This window comes from Rhinolophus hipposideros (assembly GCF_964194185.1).
Source record: "Rhinolophus hipposideros genome assembly, chromosome: 2".
Lineage (NCBI taxonomy): Eukaryota > Metazoa > Chordata > Mammalia > Chiroptera > Rhinolophidae > Rhinolophus > Rhinolophus hipposideros.
Genome location: NC_138048.1, coordinates 30,445,170 through 30,468,213, shown reverse-complemented (window position 1 = coordinate 30,468,213; position 23,044 = coordinate 30,445,170). Strand labels below are relative to the sequence as shown.

General features: G+C 36.8%; 1 protein-coding gene across 1 annotated transcript in view; it reads left to right on the top strand.

The window, feature by feature from the left end:
- Window positions 1-23,044, top strand: part of TOMM70 (translocase of outer mitochondrial membrane 70) — a 34,061-nt gene that overhangs the window by 1,443 nt on the left and 9,574 nt on the right. Inside the window, exons 2-8 of the mRNA XM_081026926.1 lie at window positions 10,360-10,533; window positions 11,823-11,949; window positions 13,607-13,716; window positions 16,268-16,416; window positions 18,649-18,856; window positions 21,569-21,703; window positions 22,737-22,844. Of these exons, the coding sequence (XP_080883052.1) occupies window positions 10,360-10,533; window positions 11,823-11,949; window positions 13,607-13,716; window positions 16,268-16,416; window positions 18,649-18,856; window positions 21,569-21,703; window positions 22,737-22,844 (1,011 nt within the window). The remainder of the gene's footprint in view (window positions 1-10,359; window positions 10,534-11,822; window positions 11,950-13,606; window positions 13,717-16,267; window positions 16,417-18,648; window positions 18,857-21,568; window positions 21,704-22,736; window positions 22,845-23,044) is intronic.

Below are 23,044 nucleotides of genomic sequence, written 5' to 3'. Positions count from 1 at the left end.
GTCGTGGTCAGTCATGAGAGAGCCAGATAGTTTTTCTCATAGAGTAAAACAAACAGTCTTTTTTTTTAAATATAGAAAGTATGCATCACACTATGGTGAAAGAACACATGAACTGTGAGAAGTAGGAGGTGCGTGCTTTATGTTGGGCTCTCCAGAATAGTTACCTCGGGAAAGTCATTTTCTCTCTCCGGCCTTAGTGTCATTCTGTAGAATAAGAGGATTAAAATTCTAGATTAGCTTGTGCAGCCCTAATGGTGATTCTGAGTGCTGCTAATGAGAATGGTCACCGTGGGCATTTGAATTACTCATCAGTTGTCTTACGTCATTTTCGTATGTCTGAAATTCTCTGGTCATTTCCTATTTCATTTGTCAATTTAATTTTAATCAAAGAAGAATAAGGGATGAATGAAAAACACATAAAAGTCCTGTTATATAATAATCACCAAAAATAAAGATAGCTTCCGTACATGAAACGAGGTTTTTACATTTCATTGAAGTTTCAAATATTACCCCATCTCACCCGTTTGGTATTTGATAGAATTTAGCAAACTGTCTTTCAGATTTTAGATTTCCTTCACTCCAATTTTCAGTTTTTCAGCATTGTCTGTGTCAACACTGATGATTTTTAAATTTCATGTGTTTTCTAGTTTTATCAGAACAATTCTTAAGTTCACCTGACTGCTATTAAAAATTAGACCTTAAGAGTAACTTCTTTGTGTGTTCGAACTGCTTTAAAATGATTTATTTTTGACCCAGAATAAAGCAGAGTTAAACACTTGGACATAGTGTTGTACTTGTGGGATTTGTGGGCTTTTACCTATAATCTTGCTTTGAGTTACTAGGTAATTTTTTAGTAAAGCAACAATAAGAATGCCAATTTTTTAGTAGAAATTTGTATTTTAACTGTGACCAATAAATACTAAAAGACTTTTTATGGTCTAGTCGTTGGAGTTGTTATTTGACTATCTAAATATAATTTGTTTATTATCTGTGGCTGGAGAAATTGCTCTGTATTTAAATAGCACCTTTAAATTGGCAACCTCAGTGGATTTTGTACTTAAGGAAGCATTTGTTTGAACTAATGGAAGAACTGGCAGAATCCTGATGCCCTTATTGTTATTTCTTCATTTGAACGATCGCTATAATTTTTAAGGGAGTGAAGGAATGGACAGATATTGTCAGTTTAGGGTTCATTATCTGTGAATAATGTGGGAAAATCAGTGGTTTTTGTCATTTGACTTTTGTTTGCCTGTATGTAAAATTAACTAATAAAATTACTGGATTTCTCTCTTGGGTTTGAGATTTTCATGTGCAATGTAGACCATATTCAATTATCTTTTTTCTGGGATAGCAAACGCTTGTAATGAAAAGGCAGACATCCATATTTTTGTTTAGCTATTGGAGATTTTAGGATTTCACTAAAGAAAGGCATCTAAATCACGGTTGATAGCATCTGAGATTGAGGTACAGTAGTCTGCCTTTATCCAAAGGGTATATGTTCCAAAACCCCTATTGGATGCCCGAAACTGCAGATAAAACCTAACCCTATATTTACAGATGCACCTTGACTTAACTATGGGTTTACATCTCGATAAAGCCATCGTAAGTTGAAAATACTGTAAATCAAAACTGGCACATTGAAGAGTGTCAGTTCTTTACCTTTGTGAATATGTGGCTGACTGGGAACTGTAGCTCACTGTCGCTTCCCAGCATCACCAGAGAATATCATACCACATATCTTTAGCCCGGGAAAAGAGCAAAATTCACCATCTGAAGTACAGTTTCTACCAGATGCGTAGCATTTTGATACCATTGTAAAGTTGACAGATCATAAGTCAAAGCATTGCTAAGTCAGACTGCCAGTACCATGTTTTTTCTTATACATATATATGTTTGATAAAGTTTAATTTCTAAATTAGGTACAGTAAGAGATTAACAGCAATAACTAATAATAAAACAATTATAACAATATACTGTAATAAAAGTTATGTGAATGTGGTGAGACTCAAAATTATCGTACTGTGTTCACCCTTCTTGTTATCATGTGAGATGATAAAATGCCTGCATGGTGAGATGAGGTGAACAACGTAGGCATTGTGAGGTAGCATTAGGCTACTACTGAGCTGAAGATCCATCCGAAGGCAGATCGTCTGCTTTGGGTGACTTGGACTCGTCGTCAGGAGCAGACCATGTCGACGACTGGGAAAATTTTCCGACTGTGGGTAACTGAACCCGGGAAAGTGAAGTCACAGATAAGAGGGGACTGCTGTACTTACAGTAATAACTCATATTCCATTGGGGGCCATTACAAAAGTCTACCATGATGTGCCATTGATTCAGTATTTTTTAAAAGTAACTTGAAGAATTACAGATTCTCAGGAAGTTCTTTGAAGATCATTGTATCCATAGGGCTTTGAATCTCTGGGCCTGATATCACAGGAGACCTCCACACCCACATGTACACCAAGCCTGGTATCTGGGTTGCACAAACATCTTAGGTTTTTCTGTTTTCAAACAACCTGTGATTTTTAAAAAAGTGCATTTATTTAAAGCTTTGTTGACTTTACAGTAGCTTTTTATCCGATTGTTTTTTAATTCGATGATCAAAATACAGTTATTCTAGTATTCAAGTTTTTTAAATGTTGCACAGGTTATCCCAGCCCTCTGGAATGCAAAGGGAGACATGCACCTAACCATTTTCATAATGGGATCAAAGACTGAGGAACCTGCTGTTATCAGTCATCTTCTAAATGAAATAATCCTCTTCCCCTCAAATTATCTGATGATCTGTTTCTAGTTATTTTTTAAAAAATCAGGATCACCAATGACATGCTTATATAAGTCCAGTGAACATCTTTCAATCTTTTATCTTACATGATTCTTGGCAGTCTTTCACATTGTCTTCTCTTAATATCAGCTTTTCCTGTGCCTTTTGAAGCACTACAGGTCTCTTGATTTTTTTCCGTTTACTTATTTTATGACTTCTGATACCTCTTCTGCTGATATAGTCAGTCTGCTTTCCAGGCTCTTCTGCCTCTCCCTTTCGGTGACTGTGAAGGTTCTGTCATAGGCATTCTTATGCTCTATTCCTTTGGGATGCTTGATTACCCTCTAGCAGCTTTTCTTAGCACTTACATACTTATGGCTCCCTAATTTCTTGTGTATAACCCAGACCTCTCAAGAGGCTCATATTTAAAAGGAATCTCCATTACATCGCACGTATTATATTTCACACCCTAGACGCCTGTTTCTTTCCTGAGAATACCCCTTATCAGTTACTGTGCCACATCTAATTTCCAAAGCCAGAAACTTGAACATCATCCCTAACTTTTTATTCTTCTCATGTTCTCCACATCCAGTCTAGAAAAACATCTGGGAAATCCTGCGTTTTAAATATCTGACTACCACTCCATTCCTACTGCCATTATTTCTCCACTGAATAACTGCTACTCTCATTATTGCCTTCCTCCAATTCGTGTTGTCACCACCAGAGTAAATCCGGAGAGTCCCGTGCTTAGAATGATTAAGTGGTGTACTGTTCATTGCCCACAAGATAAAATTGAAACTCATGATTGAAGACACTCCATGATCTTGATCCTGCTTAGCTCTTCAGCTTCTTCTTTTGCCACTTCCTCTTGCTTCTCGCCTGGGATGTTCTGTGAATGGTACCGTCAAATCACAACATGTAGTCATTTCACCTTTTCTGAAATCCTTCTCTCCCTAAGCACACCACTATGTAGTTACATGACACTGAACTTTTTCCTTATGTAGCACTTCCACATGGTACTAGGGTTGCTTACTCATGTTTTTCTACTACATCCTTGGACAGCCAGGCTGGGATGGTTCTTACCTTTCTCACCAATGTATTCTCAGACCTAATACAATGCCCAGCACATAGCAGGTGTTGAGTGAATGAACCAATGAAGCTTCATTCTTTGACATCTGTAGATCTGTGTATCTGTGTGTCTTTATGTGTCTGTGCGTATATATATAAAAAATGTATATTTTAATTGCACAGGTTGGGTGTTTTTTTTTTAATTTCCGGATTTTCAGTTTTATTCTACGAATTGATCCTGGAAATTGGTACAACATTCTTAAACCTCATTTAGGCATAATTTTTATAAGTCGCTTCATTTTGTATGAACTATATCCATAATGCTGCAGAAGCAGCATTCGTACAAGTAGGTTCTTGTTAGGTAAAGAGTAGTCTGTGTTATGATTTAGTAGGGGGGTTTGGTTGTAGATTTTTAAAATTTAAGGATATAATATGGGAAAAGACTTGATTATTTTAGATATTTTCTTATCCTAAATTTGATTCATATAAAAGTAACAACTGGTCAATAAAATATTGAAAGATTGTTTTTCGTGCAGTAAGTGTTCCAAAGTTAAATGCTACTTCTGTAAAGCTGTCAATCCTTTGGAATTTGGTAAAATTAAGGGAATAAAACCATTTAAGAGAAGCATTGTCAAACCAGCTCCTGTATATTTTAACTGGATACCCATTTTATTTTTCTCATTCTAGCTCATTTTCATTCATAGTGACTATATGTGATTATCAGGATAATTTATAAATACTTGCTAAGAATTTACAGTAATTCCTAACTGCCAAATGTATATCAGTGAAAGCTTTTTGTAATGTAGTCATGTTACCATTGCAGGGCTTATTTTAGAGGTCCCTTTCTGATCTCAATTTCTTCTGTGTGTGTGCTAAATAACCCTTGCAGAGTTGTTTTTCCTTCTTGGAGTATTTTCCTGCCCTTCGTTAGTCATTTTCGTTCCAGAGCAGATTCTTGTAAGTAACCTTCACTGACAAGCCTTGATTATTTTCTTACTTTGTATTCCCCTAAATTTACTGATTAGACCTTAATATCTGTAGTTTTGGTCTTGAAATGTTACTTGTTTTTCAGAGTCAATTTGGCTCTGCAGAGGTTGGGGGCAGGCTCCTAGGTTTGCTACTTATTTGACAAGTTTCAGCACACAGTGTTTATTGGACAAAGAAGACACATTTACTGTGTCTCTCTTTGTTTCCTTTTAGATTTATTAGTTGAGTTACTTTTTTTCAAGTCTTGCATTTTACCCAAATAGTTTTGATGCATTTGTGTGTGTATGCGTAGTTGCTGTTCTTTGGACTAATAATTTTCTGGTTGTTATACAATACACTAATGACCTAATGTCCATTTTTTTAAGGTGAACTGGAGTCTCAGTGTTTTGATCAGTCATAGTTCTTTTGAGAGGCTGCCAGTTTATACTTGTTTCCGGCAGTGGCCTCTGTGTTCCTTCTGGATAAAGACTATCCTGTTGGTTGTATAGCAGAGTCACACCAAGTGTGCTTTTAACTGACATGAATTCGGTTACACTTGCTTGGAAAAAAAGTAAAAGATCTAATTGTGCTCATGATTCCCTTTGTCTTTGACTGAATGACCTTTCGCTCTGGAGTCACTAGTGGGCAAGATGTGATCATACCTGAATCTGTTTCCTTTGTTTCAGCTCCAGAGTGTGAATCTGGGTGTGATTTGTATGATAAAGTTTCACATTCATAAAACTTACATAGCAGTCCATCAGTATAGAGGTAAAGTTTAGGCAATTTGGAGTCAGGTTGCTTGAGATTGAATCCTATCTTGGGCAAATTTCTCAATCTCTTTGGGCTTTAGTTTCGTTACATGTAAAATGGGGATAATAATAGCGCTTACCTTACATCTGTGTCGAGCTTTTCGGAAGAATTTCCGGAATTTTGACAATTAATGGTTTTCTGCTTCATGTGTTAACTTCAGGTTTCCCTAGAAGATTTGACCCCAAATATTTGTTGAATTCATTTAGCAGAATCACAGGTTCATGGAGTTGACTGTTGGATAGTTATTAATTATGAAGAGATGAAACTTATTCAAATCTTTGTTGGAAAGGACTAAGTTTTCTAGTAGTTTGTGTAACACTTTGATTGACGTACTAGGCAGAAGTGAATGTCTTTTCTTTTTCATGATTCACCTGTGTTCTTACCAGTAAGTTTAAATGTATGACCATGCATTGCTCGTGGAAATTGAATATGTAGTACCTAATCTTTTCAAACTGTTTTCTTTTAGGAAGAGGTTAGTATCTTTTGAATCCATCAAAGTTAAACGTCGGAGGCCAAAGTGGTAAAAGAGGAGTAATGGGAGTTAGGAGTCTTATGTGTAAGCAGTGGAAGTTACTGGAGGGTTTGAGCAGGGAATGACATGATCCAGCTTACTTAAAAGATCTTTCAGGTCAATTAGAGAGTAATTTGTTATAAGAAATGCAGAGGAAAGATGCATTTTCACAGAAATTTAGTGTAAAATATTATGAAGTGTTCAGAACCTTAAAAAGACCACCAAAACCAAAAGTAGTTTCCAGTAAAATACTTTATAGTCTTTTAAGTCTCCTTAGTAGCTTTAAATTTTTTCTTCCAGTGCATTTATTTTAATTTCTACCTAGTATTGGTCTCAAAGCTTGTGAAAATAGGGTCTAGCTCCTGACATAGCAGAAGGCTGGTGTTGATTCATAATCTGGACTTGTGCTAACCAGCTTTTTGTTCTAAATTCCATCAGTGGGCCAAAATAATGAGCTTTTCTATTCTGTCTCTGTTATAATGTCATTCTTTCCCTGCATTTATATTAATGAAGGGAAGCAGTGGGCAGAATGTAACGGGTGGAAAGGGATGGTGAGCAGTTGGTGATGAGACTGGTAACCAAAATTGAGAGCTACACAAATGTAGTTTGGTTGCTTTCTGGAGTGGCAGTGGAGGAGCAGTGGAAGAGCATGTGTGATTTGGCGGTTTGCTGGTGTAATTTGATCCTTTTCCACTCACTGTCATTCAGAGCATTGTTTTTTCTACAGTACAGTAAGGAAAGAATTAAGCAGGCTCTGATTTTGGTCTTAAGAGTTAAAGAATTTGTAATAATTTTTAAAAGGAAGCTATTGTAAAACTTGACTAAACGGAGGGAGATAGCTAATTGAAAGATTCAGTTGGTTAGTTTTAGGTTTAATTAGACTTTGCTGACTGAAAATAAGAAGTATCCATATTTCTGAGGAGTGAAAGCCTTGTGCACCAATCCAGATTTCTCTCTATTCTTTTAACGTGTCAGCTCTCGCTATGGCTGCCTCTCCTTTTGTTCGCTGTGATACCGATTAGCCTTAAACTTCTAGTAGGCGGGGAAGAGTTCATTGCCAATTTGTGCTTATGAAATAAGGTCATTACTCTGCCCATAGAATGCTTTTGTTTAGTCTGCAAATCTTTAGTAAAAGTACTAAAGAAATCTTCAGTATGTATGTTTATAGTCAAACATACTTCTCAAACGCATTTAACGTGCCACATTGTTTCTATATTCAGTCCCTAGTGTTTTAGGAGGTGGAGTAGCCATGTTCCCAATGAGTTAAAGAAACATTGTAAACTTTTTGTAAGAAATTGAAATAATGTTTTTCTTTTTGTTATAATGTCAAAAGTAATAGGGTTTCATTTTGAAGTTTTATTAGTCACCATAGGGTTCATAATTATAATGTGTTCTTGGCAGATTTTACGTTTTAACAATAAAACTGTCCTTCCTTCTGTGCTGCACCTAAGGCTTTTGAATATTATTTTATCTGAGACTGCCTTCTTTTTGTTAGTATTTGCCTTCTGTATCTACTTTACATTCTTTTTTGACCTGTCATTTTGTTTTAGGTCATGCCTTGAAGGCAGCATGTAATTTTTGATTTTAAATAGTTTGAAAAGTTTTTGGTGATTTAACCTATTTACAGTTATTGTTATTACTGACATATTTAATGATTCCTGCCATAAGTACCCTGCTTTTTTGTTTCTTTACCTTCCTCTGCCTGCTTTATATTGATAATCTGCCCCACTTTGGAGGTTTATTTTTAGTGTGAAGGAAGTTGTAGACCTCTATTTCTGTGCTTGTGTTCAACTTTAAATGTTAGTTTGGTTAGGTATAAGATTTTAAATTCAAGATACTCTTTCTTCAGAATTTTGAAGTTTTTAATTCATTGTTTTTTAGTACCTATTGTTGATGACAGTCTGACACAAGTTTGGTTCTTTATTCTTTGTAAGTATCTTTATTTTTTACCTAAAAATTTTCAGGATCTTTCATTTTGAAAATATCACCGTGATGTGTCTAAAAATGTGTGTAAATTTTCTTCAACTTCTAATGTTTCCTTAGATACTCCTTCCTATGCCTTTTCTTCTAAACTTCAGCTAGATAAATGTTGTCACTTCCAGATTTATACTAGTACATGTCATTTAACTTGCTCTCCAAACTTCTCACTTCCCTGTCCTCCTTTCCGTTTCATTTTCATAGACTTCCTTGATTCCACCTTCTACTTGTTAAATTTACCCCTCAGTTATGCCTCCATTCTAATATACAGCCCAGGCATTGAGGTAATTGTCATAATTCTTTTTAATTTTTTAGATGTCTGATTGGTGCTCTTTAAAAGCAACCCCTCTCCCTTTTTTAATGACTGTGATAGCCTCTCATTCCTCTGATGTTAAATTTTCTGTTTGCTTGGTTTATTCTGCCTTCTTAAATACTAGTTTTCTATTTGAGTTCATTGCCTTTCTTTCATGTTAGCAATCCTTCACAGTGTGGTCTCTTGGAAGACAGGCAAGGTGTGCCTGTCACCTCTCTCTGTACGTAGGGGATCGTCCCTCCTTCCGGACGACACAGCCTCACTGCAGTCTGAATTCTGCTTTTCTCAGTAGAGTGGGATGACTGTGGAGTTTGCTTCAAAAGCAGTTTTTTCAGCAATTACCTTGACAGTTGCCCCCCAGAATCCACAGCTACATAAGAGATTTCTTGTTGTCTTCTAATTATGGATGTTTTCTGCCGAGGATTTGTACTGTTAAAGTTTATGGAACATGGTTAAAGCTATTGACAAATGGAAGATTTTTATATTCATCTATTAATTTATTGGTGCTGTATTTGGTTTCTTTCATTCTCCCACATCCTAGTTTTAAAATATGTATGTTTCTTGTTGACGCTGACTAGCTTAAACTGGCTGTTTAATATTATGATCTTAGATAGTTTCTTCTTTGTACACTATACTTAAAAATATAACTATAGCTGTAGTCAGAAAAGGGAAACAAAAGGTAAATGGAGGGGAAAAGCAGCAAAGAAAAATGAAGCAAGAATAAGGGAGAAAAAAGCAGATAGAAAAATCATTTTCTTTGTGGCAGAGATGCCCTGGGCCCCAAAGCAACTTAGCTTTCACAGCCCCTGTAAGTCATTTGTGGGGGCAACTGTTAGGTTGGTGTGAAAGGTTTAGAAGGTTACAAATAATTGCAAAAACTGCAATTAGTTGGTGCACCAACCTAAAACTTCTGCTTTCGCTTTGTCAGTGTTTACCTATTGGAAATAAATGGATTCTTTCACAATCACATATCTAATAAAGTTGGATAATGTTGACAAAGTTTTGGGTAAACACGTGCCACAAAGCTCAGGAACCTAGACAACTGGATTTGTCTACAGAGATGCTTTCCATGTGTTGACATATTCGCAGCTGTCCTCAGTGGGTATTAACTGCCAACTCTTCTGTATTGTACACATGAAGTATAAAAGTTTGCTCTTCCAGAAATCAGACTCTGAGACAAAGATAGGAATGCAAATCTTGTTGATGGGCAAACAGTAGATCTGGGATTACAACTGTAATGAAGATCTAAAGTGTTTCTAATGTGTACTCTACACTGTTGACAGCCTAATAGAAAAATAGCAACACACAGGAATGAGTAGTTTTCAGAATAAGAAAGCCAAGTGGCCAATACACATGAAAAGATTTTCAAATTCATTGACAATAAGGAAAATGCAAATTAAAATAATGGACTATTACTTTATACCAGGGTTTTTTAGCTTTGGCACTACTGACATTTGGAATCTGATAATTCCTTGTGGGGGGCTGTCCTGTGCATTGTGGGATGTCAGCAGCGTCCCGGTGTCTGTCCACTGCCAATAGCTCCTTCTGCCATCCCCAGTTGTGACAATCAAAATGTCTCTAAATACTGTCAAATGTGCCCTAGAGAGCAGAATCACCCCTGGTTAGGAGCCACTGTTTTATACCCATTGGACTTGCAAAAATCAAACGTGGTATCACACCTGTTCCTGGCAGGAATGATGGGAAAATGATACATTAAAGCACTACAGCCTTTAAAAAAAATAAAAGCCTGAGTGTTTTTTAAATTAAAAATATTTAACCTTTTGGCTTAGCAATCCTACTGCTGAGGCTATTTATATGAGCGACTTGCACTGTAAACAGCCATTCTCCCCTCCCATTTTTCTTTTGTCAGCTTATCATTTAATCACTGTGATCTGAATCTATTCCTGAGTATTGGTAATTACTTAACAATTGTTTCCTTCATTTCAGAATTCTCTTGATAGAGCCCAAGCCGCCAAGAACAAAGGCAACAAATATTTTAAAGCAGGAAAATATGAACAAGCCATTCAGTGCTATACTGAGGCTATCAGCTTGTGCCCTACAGAGAAGAATGTTGACCTTTCCACGTTTTATCAAAACAGAGCTGCTGCCTTTGAACAGTTGGTAGGTAGCCGAAGCTTTTCTCTGTGCTTTTTGTTTCTGTTTATTTGTATTCTCTGCATTTATTTGTTCAGCCAAATTTTACTGGCTGTCTTGTGTATGGAAGGTCACTGTGGTAGGAGCTGGGTGTATAAAAGCAAACAGTGGTGCTCGGGACTTGAAGAAGGAGCCTGGCGTATAAAGAGGTGAGATCGGAGAGGGAGCAGAGGCCAGAGCAGGCAAAGCCTTGTGATGCTAAGGAGTTTGGATTTGATTCTGAGTGTAATGGAAACTATTGAAGCGTTTTAAGTAGAGCAGGGACATCATCTAAAATTGCTCTCACTGTTCTGTCAAGACTATATTGGAGGGGTGCAAGCGTGGAGGCAGGGCGACTAAGGAAGGATCTTGTAGTATCCTAGGTAAGACACGAAGGAAAGCTGACGACCAGTAGCACTGGATGTGAAAAGTGAAGAGAAGCAAGAATTGTAATAATAGTGGGGTGGGCGAGGAGTAAGACAGCTAAGTCGGCAGCTGGGTTGAGGAATGTCTGTTTTAGGAGAGTGGTTTGGGCTAAAGAAATACATTTGGGACTCATCTAATTGTAGGTGTCATGTAATGCCAGGGCAATCGATGTGGTCACCTAGGGAGAGAGAAGACAGGAGGCCTTGAGGACTCCAGCATGTAGCGATCAGGTAGAGGGGAGAATTCAGCGAAGGAAATTGAGAAGGAGCAGCCAGTTAGGTAGGTGGGAATCAAGTGGACTGGCAACTCTTTGGAGGTTTGGCAGTAACAAGGAACTGAAAATGGGGTGACAGCTGTAGGGAAATACGGAATAAAAGGAGGGTTTTTAAAAGACGGACAATACTAGAACAATTTTTTTATGCTCATGGGAATGATTCAGTGGAGAAGCAGATTAGTGGAAAAGCAGGATGGCTAACAGACCGAAGTCCTTGAAGTGGAGAAGAGAGCCGTCTGTACCACAGGTGGAGGGCTGGCCTCTGACTAAGAGGCTGCTTCCTCAGTAGAACAGGAAGGAAGAGGGAGATGATAGCGGCACATAGATGCACGTAGGTTTGGAGATTTGGTGGTATGTGCTTTGCCAATTTTTAAAAAATTAGGTTGCTTATCTTTATTAGATACTTATCTGAGCTGTTGTAATGTATTGTGGATATTAACTCTTTGTATGCATTGGAAATATTTTTTGTTGTTGTGGGACTTTTAAATATTCAGCCTGTTAAGTTTGGGAAACTCATTTCTGTTGAACCGTGCTTCCTTTAATGTGACTTTTTTTTTTTTAATACTTTGAATTGCAGCAAAAATGGAAAGAGGTGGCACAAGATTGTACAAAGGCTGTTGAACTTAATCCCAAATATGTGAAAGCTCTCTTTAGACGTGCAAAAGCCCATGAGAAACTAGACAATAAGAAGGAATGCTTAGAAGGTGAGGGGTTTTTTGTGTTTCCGTATGAAAATTACCAAAGGCTTTGGAGTCATTAGTAAATTTGTATGAAACTGTCCATGAGTGGAGAAACAGTTTGTCTTTAAAAGTTCAAATCTTCCCCAATTGAGACTTTGTTTCCTGGTTTAAATTGAAATTGCTGATATTTGAGTATCGTCGCTGTTCCCAAGTACGGAATTAAATGAGTATGAAGATTTGCAGTTTATACACCACACATTTGAAACTTGGCAGTTCTAATGAGCATCAGTGTAATTCCATGAATAAGAAATCAGAGTAGGTTTAGGAAGTAATAGTGTTTCTAAGATTCTACATGTTTTTAGTTAGTATTCCATATGTTTACTAAATATATATATAAATATGAAATAATATTGAGATGAATAATTAAAGAAACATTGTTTTTAGCCCATGGTATTTTCAAACATTGTTTTATACCCAATTAGAAATTATGTAATTGGTACAAAGTATCAAGTGAATTTGCCATTCTTAGTAAAGACTGAATGTTCTGTGGCCTCCAATTGGCCATATCTGCTCCCAAAGCTTCAGTTTAGAGTATAGGCCATGGGCTTTTTAAATTACGTTCTTCTGGGTGACACGGAGCTGAATAAACCAAAGTATAATTTCTACTGTCCTAAAGTGCTTTCCACTACACATTTAAATCTGATATATTTAAATTAAAAATAGCAATAGTCAGAAGGTTTACCCATAATTATTTTTAATAACAATAATTTTAATATTTAAAAGGAAGAAGCTGTTTTATTTTTTAAAATCTGGATTACCAAATGAGAGGTGGTTTAGAGAACATTTTAGAAAAATTTGAGGTTTTGTGGTATTCCATACTTTGGTGGTGGGTGGAAGGAATGGTTCTCTGCAAAAGAGAATTCTGGGTTTTGAGCCAGACCTTGAAGTTATTAATAGATAATCTGTAGATAGGAGGTTAAATGGACTTTAGATAGCGGAAATGGAATGGGGAAAAGACATTGATATGGATGCTGGCCAGGTTATCAGGGGAGCATAACAGCAGATTGACTTGTTTGGAGGAGCAAGAATTGGTAATTGTAAGAAGTTGATTTCAGAAAGAGGGGGAACAGCCATTGTTTGAGCACTTTGAATGAAAGTTTGAGAGGTTCAGGAACCACTGATCTTACTAATTTCAAATCCTCCGTATCTTGAGCTGTGGCATAACCAGATGAAAATGGGATTCTGAAGTAGATTTACTTGAAAGCTTTGGCAGCATGGCTTTGGAGACGAGGAATAACTGTGAGGCCTGTTAAGAAGACCAGACATGGGAGCCACATTATGGTGGTTCAGCCTGTAGTACTGGCCCGAAGGGAATGTTGTGTTATTTGCTATGTGAATTGTTAGAGTTGTGAGAAACATTACAAATCATAGTCCCATAGTCCCTTCGTTTCACAGGTGAGGAAAGTGAATCCCATAGCAGTGAAGTGACTTTCTGAGCTTTGAGTTTGGTCATAGAGTATATAAAACTAAAGTGTTGATAATCTATTTATTGGAAATCAAATTGGTAGCCACGCAAGGGGATGAATTTAGTTTGGCTTTCTGTGGTAATGTGCCCATTTGATGCTGTTAATCATCTTTGCAATAAATTCATACTTAACTCTCGCTTTTCCATCATTTCCAGATGTCACTGCTGTGTGTATATTAGAAGGGTTCCAAAATCAACAAAGTATGCTGTTAGCTGATAAAGTTCTTAAACTTCTTGGAAAAGAGAAAGCCAAAGAAAAATACAAGGTAAATTAATCTGAGTTGGTTAATAGAGTAGACATTGTGAATGGTCATTTCTAATTTATATTGCTTAAACTTGAGCATGGTGGTAACGATAGCTGCAATTAGATCTGGATTGTATTTCTTTTTCCTTTAAACATGGACTTTTGTGGCTTATCTTTTGTTAATAAGAATGTAGGCTATGTCCAGTGTTGTACCTGGAGACTATTGAAAGAATGCATCTATGTTAGGAGTTGCCGGACAGTGGCCTACAGGCCAAAACCAGTCTGTCACCTGTTTTTATTGGAACTCAGCCACTCAAACATTATTTTTGGCTTCTTCTAAGCTACAACGGCAGTCGAGTGGTTGTGACAGAGGTTGTATGGCCTAAAATATTTACCATGTGGCTTTTTTATAGAAAACACTTGCCAATCCCTATTCTATATCATTAAAGTTTTTAAAGTTATACTGTGTAAATGGACATTGGTTTTAAGCAGTCAGTAACAGATGGCTTTATTCAAGAAACATTTATTGAACAAAGCTCCATGGTGGGCATTTTGGAGGGTGGCTACAAAGACAAGCTCCTTGTCTTTACAGAATTACAGCTCCATGAGTGAGACCATTAATAAGTATAAAAGGCACGATATGGTCACGTGTCATGGAAGGATATGAGTAGAGCCCCATGGGAGTACCACAGCCATCACTAAAATCACTGGACATTTTCTGCCGAATTTCAGTAATTTAGCAAGTGTTCCTTTTTTCTTTAACAATAAATAAGTTGCTTTTCTCTTAAATTAATTTTAATGAGCTGTGTATATTTTTAACTTTACATCTCGGAGTATTAGCTGAGTTAAAACAGGTTTCTTCACTTATAAGACTTGCATGTGTCGGGACACGTTGTGAATCTCTAAGAGGAATATAGCTGGAGTGGTTCCCAGTCTCTTAAACTATGGCACCTTTTTTTCCCCTCGAGCATCTCTTAAAAATGGTATTCTCAAAACACTTTGTAAAATATTCTGTTAGGGTATCACAAATTGAACCTCGTAGGAACCTAGTTTCCTTGTGTCTAGTTACATAATGCTAGTGTTGAGTAATTAAACTGGTGGAACAGAAGGTTGGTAAGGAAATGTAAGTTAACCTACATTTACATAGGTTCTAAATCAGTTTCCACATATATTTTTTAATCTGTTTGTATGCCACTTTGTAAATCACAAAATACTTTTCATGTTATTTTGAGTGTTACAACAACCCTGTAAGATACATAAGGCAAGTATTTTTATTGCCATTCTAGAGATGAGAAAACTGAAAATGACATTTGCAAGGTCACATAGATGATAAGTGACAGAGCTAGAATTTGTATCTTGTTCCTTTGATACTTAACTCCATTACTTGTAATATTGTTTTCATTTTAAATTTGTAACTCTATGTTAGGCAGGGAGGTGATAGCTTCATTTCTAAGCTGAAATAGGAGACTAAAAGACATTAATGATTTACCCAGCCTCCAGTGGGTGCTATTTAAATTTCTATTTAAGCTTTTCTCCTAACATGGTAAATAATTACCAGTATATAGTCTTACTTAGATTCTTCAGTGAAGTATTAAAGTTAGGTCTATTTGTCACTTGATGAGTGACCATTTGATTTAAAATATTTATTTGTATAATCCTAAATTAAGACATATTGAATCTCTCCCCAGAGAGAGTACGAAGATATGGGTTTTCCTTTAGATTTCCTGTTCGGTTTTCTTGTTTCCCAATCTCATCTATCCTAGATTAGATCATTTAATTACACAGCCAGATTCCTTCTTTTCCCTCCTTCAAATACAAAGACATTAAACATACCAAAGTAACAAATGATATTTGTTACACATTTTAAAATATCACATTTTCATTTAAAACTTTGGGGGTTGAATTTTGTAGATCAAGGATCCAAAATATATTATGAGAGCCCTTGGGCTGTTATTCCCTCTTCTCTCTTCCTTTAAAACTTTATCATCGTAATTGTACTCTAAGGAGAAACAAAATACACCTATAATTACGAATACGGTTGCCATGACAAAAAGGAATAAGTGAAACAGGAAATGTGATTTGTTCTTTCAACGGCACTTACTGTAATGGAGATCTTCAGCTGCAGTGCAGGTAAAAGCCTGTGGTAAGTGGAGGTAACGTTTCAGGGCCTGTGTAAGATGTGTCTGTAGTCACATCTTAGTAGATTGAGACTTTGTCTTCTATGACAGGGACCAGGAGAAGGAGGAGATCATTTTAACGTAGCAGTTATTTGCATCTTGTCTTCCAGATTTCACCTTCTTTTACTTCGATTTTTAGTGAGTGGTTCTAAGAGTTTTTAATATTTTACATCTTTGGAGAGGGAAAAGGCTGTCATTTAAAACCTGCTTGAACATCTGGGACTGGCAGCTTCACCATTTCTGCTGTCTTATGGTTTGGAGCCTAATAGTACCCTTCAGTTATTTAAAAAAGAGATTCCAGTTTTACAACAGTCATTTTCAGCGTTCTGCACACGCACCTGCTTCTCTGGTTAGCGTTTTCTCATTTCAGTGTATTCAAATGTGATTCCATTTCAGAACCGTGAACCTCTGATGCCATCTCCACAGTTTATCAAATCTTACTTCAGTTCCTTCACGGATGATATCATCTCACAGCCCATGCTCAAAGGAGAGAAGTCGGACGAAGATAAAGACAAGGAGGGGGAGGCTTTGGAAGTGAAAGAAAGGTAAGTGTGTTGAGCGCAGTATCCGCCTAATGTTTGGGGGAGTTTGGGTTTCCATTTTGGTTTTGTTGTATTGCTGCCATAGTGGGGCTCTTAAGTCATCTCAAAAAAATAAATAAATAAAAATCTCTAGAGATAGATAGAAATACAAGAAAAATTACATATGTGTTAATAGTATTATAATAAAAGTACTCCTCTCCTTGCGTGTGTCTATTACACCCTGAGAGTTACTCTCTGGTGACTAAAATTAAGGTTGTACCGCCAGGAGTCTGCCCTGCTTTTAGGGTCTTCCACGATATTCTCCAGAGGACCCCCCCACTGGGTCAGGTAATTGGCTTTACTCAAACAGGGGCACTAACTTGGGAATTATCATGTCTGACTAGCCAAATGTTTTAGTGCAGGGAAGTTTATAATTTATAAACTGATGCTTAGGAATGCCCAAAAGAGTGACTTTCTTCAAGTTTTTTCCTGCTTGCCTAGGAAAGTGCCATTCGTTGGGCTTCTTATGTTTAATTGCGTAGAGAGTTGAAACCAAAGTACAATGCCATCAGATGCCATATTTCAACTGGAGATTTGTGATATAATCTAGTATGTAAGCCATTTAGCCTGCTTATCCATTTATATTTATCAATACTTTTGTTTTGCTGTTAAGACTACTTCTCCTCTCTAAGAGAAAGTACGACATTATTGCCCACATGACATTTTTCAGTGAATTTGAAAGAAAGGGAAAAATTGTTCCCATAGCAAAGCATAGTTTTGTATCTAAGTCATACTGGAAAGTTTGAGGAAACACGCTATTTTCCAACATTGTCGACCACGTTCTAAGAAAGGACACTATGCATAATTGTTCCAAGATGTTAAAATTTTAGTTATTTGATGCTTAATCTTTTCAGAAAATTGATAAGTAGATGTTTAAGATGATGCCAATAATTTCCTGTTCTGGTTAGGAAATTATCCTTGTCCCAGGAAAACGAAAATGAAGTTAAAACCATTATTCTAAAAGCTATATTGAGAGCTTGCAAGATATAGCTAGCTACCTCTCACTGGAACACTAACTGGAATTGGACCTAAATTTTTGAATTGCATTTTACTCTGAGCTTTAGCGTCATCATTTTTAAAGTGGGGCTGATAATCTTAATACTTAATACTTACTTTGAGGGTTATTGTGAGTTTTAAGGGTTACGTTTGTAAGCATCTAGCACTTAGGTTCTCAATGAGTAGGAACCATTGTTACTTCCATCATGACTTAATAATTACATTTTCTTAGCCTGGTGACCTAAGGAACAAAATTAGAGTGTAGGGAATATTAGCATGTAATTATAGGAAAGGTTAGCTCAGAGTTTATAAGATTTTGACCAATAACGTATAAGTCACTTACCAGTTTTCTCTATTCAGAATATGTAACAAATGAAATGAGAAAATGTACTTTAATTACAGTACCTTATATTTATTTGTAAGACCCCTCATCTTGTGTAAATTCCTTTTCAGTTAAAAAAAAAACCCTCCTACAAGCATCCTTGATAACAGTCATCATCTTAGAAGAATGATGATATTGTGGCCACTGCATTTTTAGAAGGAGAGATGGGTGCTTTTTTCAAGTCCTTTTTGTTATGGAAGAATCTTCCTTTAAATTTGCTTCTTTGGTATTTCCACCTATTCCTTCTAGGTCTGTTCTTTTAGGTGAAACGACAGCTTCTGGATGAGAGAGCCCTTCAGATATTCCCCTGCCTCCAGTGTTCTCTCTTGCAGTCCATTTTCCACATCTCAGCCAGAGTGATTTTTACAAAGCACAGCTTAGGTCACACCCCTTCCCGTAGCTTGCGTCTGTGGCCCTGAACTCACTTATTTCCTATTTCTCTGTTCTGTCAGTCGTAAAATAACTGTTGGGTGCCATCAATGTGTCACAGATACGGAGGTGAATTAAGACTTGCCCTTGTTGCAGACCAGTCTGTCATTAGCTCTTTTCTCATAATTAAATATCTAAGCCTGGGCATGTAACCCTAGGTTTCTGCCATTGACTGTTGTTTCCTTTTTAAAACTCTCCAAGGCATCAAGAAAACCCCAGTCTGAATCAAAACTCCTGTGTTACCCCCCACCCCACTGCAGTCCCACGCTGGCTGACTAACTTGTTGCGGGGAAATGGACATTTGCTTAACTCGGGTGTAGTAACATGTCAAGTTTTAGCATTTGATCTTCTCTTAGTAAATAATGTTCTGTGTTCATTTATATTTTCAGTTCTGGATATTTAAAGGCCAAACAGTATATGGAAGAAGAAAACTATGATAAAATCATAAGTGAATGCTCAAAAGAAATAGATGCCCAAGGCAAATACATGGCAGAAGCTTTATTACTACGCGCCACCTTCTACCTGCTCATTGGCAATGCCAACGCAGCCAAACCAGATTTGGATAAGGTCATCAGCTTGAAAGAAGCTAATGTGAAGGTATGCTTCACAACACGTGTTTGTGTGAGAAAACTAATCAATAAAAATGGGGCTTTTTGGTATGTTTTGCCAAACTTTTTGCATTCTAAGTTGCCGTTCTCCAAACGGCTATTTTTGTTTTGGAAGGAACTACACCTAATGATGATTGAGTTGGTGTAGCGAAGCTGAAACATAAATATCAATGATAGCTAGGAAAGGATAATAGTTCTTTTCTACAGCATCTGGCAGTTTCGGCTTCCCCTTGTAGCATCGCCTACTGTAATGGATGATATGTGTGTGGGGATAAGGGTGAGACAGCGATGCTATGTAGGTAACGCTGTAAGTAACGTGCAGTTTGTAGTGTAAAGGTTATAAATGCATTTAATAAAAAATAAATTAAAAAGCACATTTGCTAATGTATTCTGAAAGATTTTATGCTACATGAACTGAAAAACAGGTTCTAAAAATATGGTAATAGATACAGAGATATACCAGAAGTTTTTGCAGTTGTGTCATTGGGACAGCTTTTTATTTTCCAAATGTTCTTAATGTGTATGTAATATTTTCATAATTCACATTGAGGGGTCTGTTGAGTTGTGAGAGCTTTCTACTCAGTGTAACAAGACAAAACTTAGCCACCAAGTAACTCTGTTCCTTACTAGTTAATTCTGTGGCCTGTTTCTTCATTGAATTAACTCTGGCTTTTTTTCCACCTTCAAAATAATTATTTGTGTATTCTATAGAATATAAAACTTGCTTTGAGGGCCTAAGTATTTGTTAACAAATGTCTAAAATTGTTATAAACAAAAGTAATTATAACTAAGTATTAAAAGTTCCTTTCAAAATGAGATTTTCAAAATACTCTAGTAATATTATCTTTAATTTTATTTCCTGCTGATTACAAGTAATTTGTTATGTATTTTTATTATAATCATGGGGGCATTCTTATTTGTTTTCATTTAGGAAGACGTAGTTTTGCCTTGAAAAAAGTGTTTAGGGAAGAAACCTCTATCTTGCTCTATGATCATGACTTTTCATTTTAATGGCAAGCAGTAATGATGCCTATCATATGCCATGTACAAAAATTAACTCAAATGGATCAGAGGTCTAAATGTAACAGCTGAAACTATAAAACTTTTAGAAGAAAACATAGGAATTCTTCATTACTTTGGGTTAGGTAGTGGTTCCTTAGATACGACACCAAAAGCACAACTAACCAAAAAAAAAAAAGACTTCATCAAAATTTAAAACTTGTAACTTGTAATTGAAAGGATACCATCAAGAAAGAGAAAACAGGGCCAGCCCGGTGGCTCAGGCGGTTAGAGCCCTAAGCTCCTAACTCCGAAGGCTGCCGGTTCGATTCCCACATGGGCCAGTGGGCTCTCAAACACAAGGTTGCCAGTTCAATTCCTCGAGTCCCGCAAGGGATGGTGGGCAGCGCCCCCTGCAACTAAGATTGAACACCGCACCTTGAGCTGAGCTGCCGCTGAGCTCCCAGATGGCTCAGTTGGTTGGAATGCGTCCTGTCAACCACAAGGTTGCCGGTTCAACTCCCGCATGGGTTGTGCCCCCTGCAACTGGACCTGGAGCTGAGCTGCGCCCTCCACAACTAAGATTGAAAGGACAACAACTTGACTTGGAAAAAAGGACTGGAAGTACACACTGTTCCCCAATAAAGTCCTGTTCCCCTTCCCCAATAAAATCTTTAAAAAAAAGAAAGAGAAAACGGAGAAAACGTTCCCCAGAATGGGAAAAAATATTCACAAATCATGTATCTGATAATGGCTTATATCCAGAATGTATATAGAACTCTTCTTACAACTCAGCAATAAAAAGACAACTCAACTTAAAAGCAGGTGAAGGATCTAAACAGACATTTCTCTAAAGAATATATATGAAAAGTTCAGCATCATTAGCTATTAGGGAAATTCAAACCAAAATCATGAGATAGCATTTTACACCCACTAGAATGGCAGTAATCCGAAACATGGACAAGTGCAAGTATCCATGAGGGTGTGGAGAAATTGAAACGTTTATATATTGCTGGAAAGAATGTAAAACGGTAAAATCCCTTTGGAAATCAGTTTGAGAGTTCCTCAACAAGTTCAGCAGAGGTAGCAGGTGACCCACAAGTTCTCTCCTAGGTGTATACCTAAGAGAATTGAATATGCTGTATGTCAACACGAAAATGTGTGCATGAATGTTCATAGCAGCATTTTTCGTAACAGCCAAAATGTGGAAACAACTCAGATGTCCATCAGCTGATGAATGGATAAACAAAATGTGGTATAGCTATACAATAAAATAATATTCAGTCATAAAAGAGAATGAAGTGCTGATATGTGTTACCAAACAGGTGAACCTTGAAAACATAGTAAGTGAAAGTAGCCAGACACAAAAGACCACGTAAAGTATTATTCCGTTTATGAAATGTCCAGAATATACCAATTCATAGAAAGCAGATTGATAGATTAGAGGGGGAATAGGGAGTGACTGCTAATGTGTGTGAGGTTTCTCTTGGGGGTGATGGAAATGTTCTGGAGTTGGATAGTGGTGATGGTTGCACAACTCTGTGAATACACTAAAAATGACTGGCTTGTACACCTTAAATGTGTGAGCTTTATGGTATGTGAATGATATCTCAATGCAGCTGTTATTTTTTTAAAAAATCTAAACTGGAATAAAAAGTAGTAGTAACGTAGTAACAAACCTCTTCTCATTTTGGGCATGTAGCTTCGAGCAAATGCTCTCATCAAACGAGGCAGCATGTACATGCAACAGCAGCAGCCTTTGCTGTCCACTCAGGATTTTAACATGGCTGCTGATATCGACCCTCAGAACGCAGACGTGTATCACCACCGAGGACAGGTAAGCCTGTTTTCTTACTGCGAGTTCTGACCTTTGGGTTGAGAGATTTGATCCCGTGTTTGAGTCCTGCAGTTTTCTTCTATCACTTCTGATAGCTATGAACAAAGTATCACAGTGGTTTAACAGTTTGGTTTGGCATTTATTTATTTCCATCTTGAACATTTGTCCTTATAATTTTAGTATTTACTTATGAAAAAGAGAAAAGGAAGGCTACAAATATAAGCTTGCCAGTTAAGGTTTATTTTTCAGGTGTTTCTGGTTCATAGGTTTTCAATGAGTAAAACATTAAAAACATTTAATGAGCATTTTGAGTTAATGTTAGAATCAACAGAATTTCTGCAAGCTTCTTGCTATAAAGAAATATTTAGCCCGAACTATCCAAGCAGTACAAAAAAAATCTTTTCTGAATGGAGTTATGATCTGCATATTTGTTTTTTAGTAAAAAACATCTAGTGAAGAAAACAATTCCTAACTTTAGCCTCATCTGGGGAAAACATGGCTTTATAATCTATTTGTTTAACATGACTTCTTGCAATGCATTTCGGTGGAATGTATGGGCTATCCATGCAATAACAGAAAAGCTGAAGTGCTTTCTAATGGAGAATTTTACCTACTATTCTGTATGAAGGGTGTTAAGAAGTGTAGAGATACCTCTTAAAATTCTTGACATTTTGGTCCTTACTGGTAGTATCTTTAAATTAACTTGACAGCTAGTTTTCCGTTGTCTGATCTGCTTTGATATTTGCAAGTATAGAAATGTCTAGTTTCCTAGAAAAAAGGGTTTCTTGCTTAAGAGTGATCAAAATTACAGTGCAGAAGTGGTGGGTTTATAGTGCTTTTTAAAAAATTGGACAATTAGTTTTAAATTTTACAATTTTTCTTTTAAAATTACAAGATTTTCTAGTTCACTGTTTCTAGAAAGTAATTCTCTGTTGCATGATGAGCACATGCTTAGCATTGTGTAGAGTTGTGGTGAGACAGCGTACATAACAGCTGCACTACTTTGAATTGTGTTCATGTATTTCTTCCTCAGCTGAAAATACTGCTGGATCAAGTCGAAGAAGCAGTGGCAGATTTTGATGAATGTATTAGGTTAAGACCTGAGTCCGCTCTGGCACAAGCTCAGAAATGTTTTGCATTGGTAGGTTCTCCTTTCTTTTGTATTTTCCTAAACATCATTTTTATTTCCCCATTGTTAACAAAAATGCATATCTCATTGTCTGTACAAAGTCATGTTTTCCCCCCAAAGGGTGCCTATAGGGGGAATGTGCTAATTTAGGGAATGAGAAATGTGTTCTGATGCTCACTGAGGTACTTGCTCCTGTGTTTCTCTGGTGTATT